This window comes from Limulus polyphemus, unplaced genomic scaffold (genome assembly GCF_000517525.1).
Source record: "Limulus polyphemus unplaced genomic scaffold, Limulus_polyphemus-2.1.2 Scaffold401, whole genome shotgun sequence".
In the NCBI taxonomy this organism is placed as follows: Eukaryota; Metazoa; Arthropoda; class Merostomata; order Xiphosura; family Limulidae; genus Limulus; species Limulus polyphemus.
Window position 1 is genome coordinate 372,418 of NW_013666011.1, and position 7,612 is coordinate 380,029.

General features: G+C 31.7%; 1 protein-coding gene across 6 annotated transcripts in view; it reads right to left on the reverse strand.

Moving 5' to 3' along the window:
• Nucleotides 1-7,612, reverse strand: part of LOC106457995 (YTH domain-containing family protein 1-like) — a 50,922-nt gene that overhangs the window by 21,407 nt on the left and 21,903 nt on the right. For 3 of the 6 annotated variants that reach the window (XM_022384100.1, XM_022384103.1, XM_022384101.1), the window contains exons 2-3: nt 4,804-4,828; nt 1,005-1,072 (exon numbers count right to left, since the gene is read on the reverse strand). In XM_022384100.1, coding sequence (XP_022239808.1) covers nt 1,005-1,072; nt 4,804-4,825 — 90 coding nt within the window. In that variant the 5' untranslated portion in view covers nt 4,826-4,828. Of the gene's footprint in view, nt 1-1,004; nt 1,073-4,803; nt 4,829-4,987; nt 5,135-5,866; nt 5,943-7,612 lie in introns of those variants that run through there. The other 3 variants (XM_013917443.2, XM_022384099.1, XM_022384102.1) reach the window with 2 other exon arrangements.

The window sequence follows — 7,612 nt, forward strand, 5'->3', positions numbered from 1 at the left end:
GGTCAATCCCACTATTCGTTGGTAAAAGAGTAGCCCAAGAGTTGGCGGTGGGTGGTGATGACTAGCTGCCTTCCCTCTAGTCTTACACTGCTAAATTAGGGACGGCTAGCGCAGATAGCCCTCGTGTAGCTTTGCGCGAAATTCCAAAACAAACAAACAAATATAGTTGAAACAACACACAACCACACTGTATTTCATTTTATCAACAGAAGCAGTGTCTGTATATACACCTACGGCTTTTAGAATTCACTTAGTAATGTTTCTTGCTTTTCGTATTTTTGCAGTTGGTGAGTATATATTGAGTGACAATATATAAATCATATCACTTGATATTATTAAAAACATACAAAATTCTTTTTATGTATGGGAGCTAAAGACAAAGCAATGAAAATTACTAAAAGGAACATAATTTTAACTCTTAATTAAGCTTTGGCAATTGTGACCTTGATAGGAAATTATATATGGAAAAACTAAAATTAAAATGACAATTAAAAATTTATATATTCATTCTAATTTTGTTTTTATTTTGCTGCCATATAAAATTTTCATGTTGCAGAGTGATACAAGTAGAACCCATTTTAGAGAGGGTTTAATACTGTTTTTAAGAGTGTAAGATTATGATTATTCACTCACGAGATTCTACACACATTTTAAACACAATGGTCTTTGGTCTGGACTTGTCTCAAGATAACTACTTATTCATCATCATAGTACTATAAACTGGAAAACCCCAAATAAAGAATGGATTTAACTAAATCCACACGTATAGTCTGACTACATGCATCTTTATAAAAATTTCCCTAACTTACTTGGAATATTTGTTTCCCACGGGACAGCCCAAGTAAAAAAAAACCAAATCAAAGACATGTGTGAACATCTATGAAAGCTTCTACTTAAATCCAAGTTTTAAATTTTGATTTGAAATTAACTCAAAATGATTAAATTTAATGACACAAAGTCTCTAAACATTTACTGAAAGAATTAACAAGACACAAAAAACTTACGTGATTAGAATGATTTTTCCAGGCATCAAACTCTCCATCTTTCACAAAATTCCTTGCTTCATTTGAACCTAAAAATATGAAAAATTGTACAGAGATAAAGTTCTAAAGCAATAAATAGAGCACCACTTTGTCCAATATAAGGTAGCATCACTAGGATGATACATTGTGCTGTTTACTGTTTAACTTTCATATTTCTATCCCAGATTAGCTATCTTAATTTTTTTTTACTTTATCTTGCATATCCAGAATTAAGTAAAAAATATAAGAGTAAGTCGCATCACTGCATCTTATAACTTCAATAAATTCAGTGAGAAGTAGTATGATAAAATCATCTTGTATCTTAACCAAAAATACATCACCACTTGGTAATTATGTTATCATCTTTTAAAACATGATCATGTATTTATTATTGCAAAAAATAAAATAAAAATGTATTCCTCAGCATGACAAACATTTTAGTTCAGACTGATCCTTTTTTTTTGCCTTGTACTTGCAGCAAAACTCAACACATGTACTTCAAGACAAAAAACAAGTGTTTATTTTACCTTCACAATGCATAAACTGATTAGTGTAGTAACATTAACACTTCCCACCGAAGGGGTATCATTGACACCTGCTAATTTGTTCTTTCTCAAAGTGGACATACTTAACTAAATTCCATGAAACTTAGATAAAAAAAATAATATCTAGTTTTAGCTTTCAAAATTTGATTTGATTTCATTTTTACATAATTCTTATGTTATAAAACTTCTAAAATTTTGTTGTTATATAGTTCAGAAAAAAAGCATTAAAAATAATTTCTTTCATCTTTTATTTTTGATTGTTGATCTAAAAGTTTCATTTTAATCTATCAAGTCAATTTCAACATGACTGATTTTCATTAACATTTTATTTTCATTTTTACTTTACCAATTGCATTGTCACCACTTCTAGCTATAAATCATAAAAAAACACTAAAAAGCTGATAAAGATATATTGGTGGCATAAAGCATAACTTATCAAAATGACATCATGTAAAGGTAGGTAACAATGTTTTGGCTAACAATAATCTTGGCCAAAATCAATTTATATCTAATAAACACAATCTCTTTAAATAATTAGTTATTTTATTTATATGTTTTATTTGAATATGATAAACTGAACAAAAACAGTCATTAAATAAAGATTTGAGACAACTTTGATTCATTGAAATGTTCTGTTACTACTTGAAAAATTTTAAACTTAATTAGGCTGGCTTTAAGAGTGTTTTTTTTTTTTTGAAGTTTAGTTTAGTGGTTGGGAAAGCCTCAATGGACAACAAGCCCCTTGTTTTTTTATATGTTATCTTTTACTTGATGTCTCCTCATAGAAGAAAATTCCTGAAGTTCTAAAACAAATATAATTTAACTCACAAACATTTTCAGGAACAAAAAGAATGTATAAAGAAACTACAAGATAAATTCTCAGATCTGTAGTTTGTTCCTAAATCTTCTAAACTTCCCACTATATTTAGTTGTTGTTCTCTGCAAACTAGATCTTGTCACAAAACGATAAATTACTTCTCACACCATTTTATTCAATGTACATTGATGTAAATGCTTTATAATCTGTTCTACCCAACGGTAACTAAACTTTGCTTGTAGCTATATTCAAAGCTGAGCTTCATTAGTGGTTTGTCATATCATATGCTGTGAGATCATAAAAAGGTTGGATCATAAGTTGTACTACTAAAATTCTGAAAAAGAAAAGTAATATTCACAAAAAAAACCTCTTAAGAATTATATTCTCAAGACACAATAGTTTCTTAGCAAATATAACCTTGTTCTTTCATATGAACAAAACAATTCTAAAAACATTGATAAGTACATTGCTTACAGGCAAGGCTCTTCTGAGCTGTGCAGAAACACAAGTTTTAAACATTTTTTTACTTTTCTTTGTAAATAATACATAAATGTTACAAAATTACAAAAGATCAATACAAATAATCTTTGAGCTAAATATCGTTGTAACATAGTTAGGATTATTATTTTTACTTAATTTTAATATGCAAGTGTGCATTTGACACCTGATAGGTGCGCAACGATCCAGATAGGATTAAGATCAGTGCACACATGCCTGTTCATACAATTGTCAAATGAACTAGCATGATATAAAGATGGCACTGCTATCTTCTGTAATTCAGTTAGATTCTTTTCCCTTGTATTGCCACAGACGTAAATAAAAGATTAGACAGTTCTTTTGACTCATAAACATCCAGATTAAAATTAATACAAACTAACTGTTCTGAAATAATAAAATCTCAGTAATGGAAAAAATATATATACAAAGGATAAGCTCAACAACAACAACGTTTTCCCAAATAAATAGAAAATCTCCTTTGAAGTAAGATTGAAACTTCAAATTGAAAGCAATAAACTTTATTTAAAAAATTTTTTATTCCATGCAAATTGTAAGGATGATTACTTTCAAAATAGAAAATTAATATCATTAAATATTTGGTTGTTTAATTTCTAAGGTAAATAAATGCATGCTTTAGTTTTTCTGATCTTAAATTTAGCAAAACATTTATAATTATACCAAATAATTTAAGTAAAAGTGAAAAAAATACATATTTCAATAAGAAACACCAGAAGTTAACATTTAACTAAATTGAAAATGTATTTTCAAAAATACTTACCTCTGCTGACACTTAGAGCTATTACTCAACCACCAGGGTTTCTTCTTTACTCATCTAAGCATTGGTCTGATTTTTTCTCATTTGATCCAGTCTTTTATACCCCACTCAATTGCCCTTAGCAATATTTGTCTCTTGGTAATCACACCTACGTTAATACACCCTCTATCCTGGTACTGTATATAAGCAATTCATTCAGATAATTTCATCACTTTTTCGAGACTGACACCATTCCAGTCTTTAACACCGGCTTGTAGTGGGGAGTGTCAGCGGAGGTAAGTATTATTGGAAATACATTTTCAATTTAGAAAAAATGTTAACTTCCAAATCATACCTCCACTGAAACTTATAGCTAGAATCCCACATTGAAAAGGTGGAGGGGCTGGTGAGAGCATTATCCATACAGAAAGCATCTGCGTAGATCATCGGTGTTCCAAGATAAGATTGGTACCCGAGTGGGGGAACCACACTACATCCGGAACAAGTATGCTCTTTACCCTGAACTTAATTCCTGTATCAAGGGTGGAATTGTACTTGAGTGATCATCTCTATAGGCCAGCCCCAACCAAATAGCCAAAGTTCCACTATTCGGGGGTTGGAATTAAGAGGTCTTAGTCCCAATATCCCACACTGGTGGTTAGGGCAATTGGACTGCAACATTGCATTTGTATATATATACTATTGACTGAATCCCAACCTGTAGCCATAGAGTGATGCATTCCGAACCACCGGAATCATGACAAGAAAGTAAGCAACACCGAAGCAGACAAAGCTTCTCCTCAACCTGAAGAAGCTGACACTCTCCCACCCTTCCCACCCACTAAGAGCCAGTGTTAGAGACTGGGATGGTGTCAGTCTCAAAAACATGATAAAATCATCTGAATGAGGTGCTTATATACAGTACCAGGATAAAGGGTGCACTAACATAAGTGGAGAGTATCACGAGACAAATATCGTCAAGGGCAATTGAGTGGAGTATAAAAGACTGGAGCAAGTGAGAAAATATCAGATGGGCAAAAAAGATACTTTGGTGGTCAAGTAAAAGCTATAAGTGTCAGCAGAGGTAAGTATGTTTAGGAATTATGTACTTAAGTTTTATCTTTATTGTTATTAAATGCAGAAAAAAGTATTATGTTTGTTACCTACCTATGTCTCCCTGACCTTTCATTTGCTGAATTCATCAGAACATGGAAAACAAAAAAAATAGTCATCTTAGCTCAGAGGTCAACACTTACATTTATCACATTCAGTTTAACCTGAATTACTTTTCAAGTTTAGTTTTTACTGTTTTCATGCAAAACTAAAAACAAGAAAAGATTAATGTACTTACTATTTTAAAGCATTAGCTTTCTCCTCTTAGTTGCAATAAACAATTCATTAAACTGAATAAATAATTACAGCTTCAAACTTAAAAGTTCTGGAAACTGGCACTTGTTGGAAATCACAGTTTTATAGATTAAGATACTCCGGATAAGCCATCAGTAAGCATCTTACTCATTAGCTCAAATTATATACTACTACTTTTGTAATAGTTTGAGTTTTTCTAACTTTTGTTCCACTTTCAACAGACACAAATGAATATATTAATATGTACATGTATACACACAATTTCTTTGTATAAACAATGATTCATTTATGTGATAACTATATCAGTGAGAAAATTAAACTTGGATGTTTTTTTATAAGAGAATTTTTTTAATTATTACAATGATAAAGAATTGTTCATTCAACTAACAATAATACTTGAAACAGAACAGTTAGACAGGAATATGTCATAAGCTGTAACTTAAAAATAATATTCAAAATAGTTTTCTATTTTTATTCTTAATAAGCTTATTGTTTTTTTTGGATGAAGACATCTCAGGCATGATTCTGATTAAAGCGTTGTTACTTTTCTAATAAGACGTTCTGCCTTGAATACTTTCCTTTGTGTGTACCCTAAAATTCATCACTTTACATTCATCTCAAATTTGTAGCTCATTCTGCAAAAATAACCTGCTAAGAAAATCTTCTAAGTTCATCTTCATTACGGAAGCATTTTCTGTTTATTATCATCATCAAATTTAGAAGGCTTACCACTTATACAGTAGTTTATATCACTGACAGAGTTAATAGTCACACTTTCCCAATCAGCTTGTGATTGTTTATCACAACTGCATTTTCTAACCTCAAACTAATTCATAAAAATCTACTTTACTAATCAACTTACTGTTGAGGTCCTTACACAAAGCCTGCTGACAGTCAAGATGCACAGCATCAACAGTGAGTACCTTCATCCAAGTAAGCTAAAGCCCCATAATAAAATTTCAACAAATCAGTAAAAGAAGAAATCCGTTTTCTTAACAACAGAAGCAAGCTACCTATCCTGTAATTCCCAGAGTCTTCCCCAAACCTCTTCTTTTTAAAACAAGTATTACACTGGCTACCTTTCAATCATCAGAAATTTCTCTTGTCAATCAATGTCTCAAAAATTTCTGTTAAAAACCCCTCAGCCCCACTATCTCATTACTTTGCCTCTTTAAGATATTTGGATAAATCTTATCAGGGCCAGGACTTCAGGAGCTTCATTGTATATAACCTAAGAATAGGTTTTATTCCCACTTTATTAAAAACACTAGCAAACAAATATGCTTAATACTTGAGCCTTTACACCTCCTCAACAATAATGTTTCCATATAAATCTATTCAACTTTTTATATTTTATTTTAATCTATTTTCACTCTTAAAATAAGCATAAAATCCATTTCAATCCAAACTTAATCTAGCAGGAGTCTTTGAAAGCCCCTCTCAACCTCAATTATATGGTCTATTTAAATATTTTATTTTTGGTGTTCTACCCACCTTCCATTTTCATATTCTTCAAAAGTCTGGCCAGTCCTAGTGAATGTGCATGAATGTGAAAAATAAAGTTAAATATTAAGTAATTAAAGTTATACAACTGCAAGCATGTCAACTTGGAAAAGACTAACTTCTTGTGTGAAAGGAGCTTTAGTATTATGAAACATCACAAGAGAGAGAGAATGATTTAGGTTTATTATTGATAAAATCTTGAAACCTCTGAGTGGCTTAGAGTTTAGTTGTGTGAAGAAAGCTAATATTGTTACAGAATCTATTTACATATTGTTACGACAGCGGAAGTTACGTGATGCTAGTAACACGTCATGATATTCTAGAAGGATCATGTCTGTTCGTGGCAACTCTGGTTTCTTCTACGTGCCCTCTATTCTTGTATATAAGTGCGCCAGATAAAGCGAAATTAATTAATCGGAATTGAATTGCAGACAGGCAGAGATACAGACGGACAAATGAGTCTAGCACGGTAGTAAGTAGAGTGTGTGAATCGTACGTTGTGAATTATAGCGTGTGTTTAAGTTAAAATCACTGTGGAAATTAAGTGTATTGCAAAGTTGTATTGAGAAAGAATAAACTAGCTTTATTTAAGAAAGGACTTGTATCGCTGAAGTTTCTCAGGAAGAATTTCTACGGGAAATTAACAAATGAACAGTGACGTAACAAATTGGTGTCAGAAGTGGGATGGAAAATTTAAAGAAGATACGAGAGGTGGCAAATCAAACTACAGCTTAGCAGATTTGATGGCAGCAATACAAGAACAGCAAAAGAAACAAGAAGAGAGACAACAGCAGTTGCAAAAAAACCTGCAACAGTGGCAGCTCAAACAGCAAAATAAACAAGAAGTGAGATTACAGCAGTTATTGGAGGAAAAAGAAAAGAAACAAGAAGCGAGATTACAGCAGTTGTTGGAAGAAAAAGAAAAGAAGCAAGATTACAGCAGCTGTTGGAGGAAAAAGAAAAGAAACAAGAAGAGAGATTACAGCAGTGGTTGGAGGAGAAAGAAAATGAAACAAGAAGAGAGACTACAGCAGTGGCTGGAGGAGAAAAAAATAAACAAGAAGAAAGTACTCCAACAGTTGAGAGAAAGTCAGAGTACACAAAT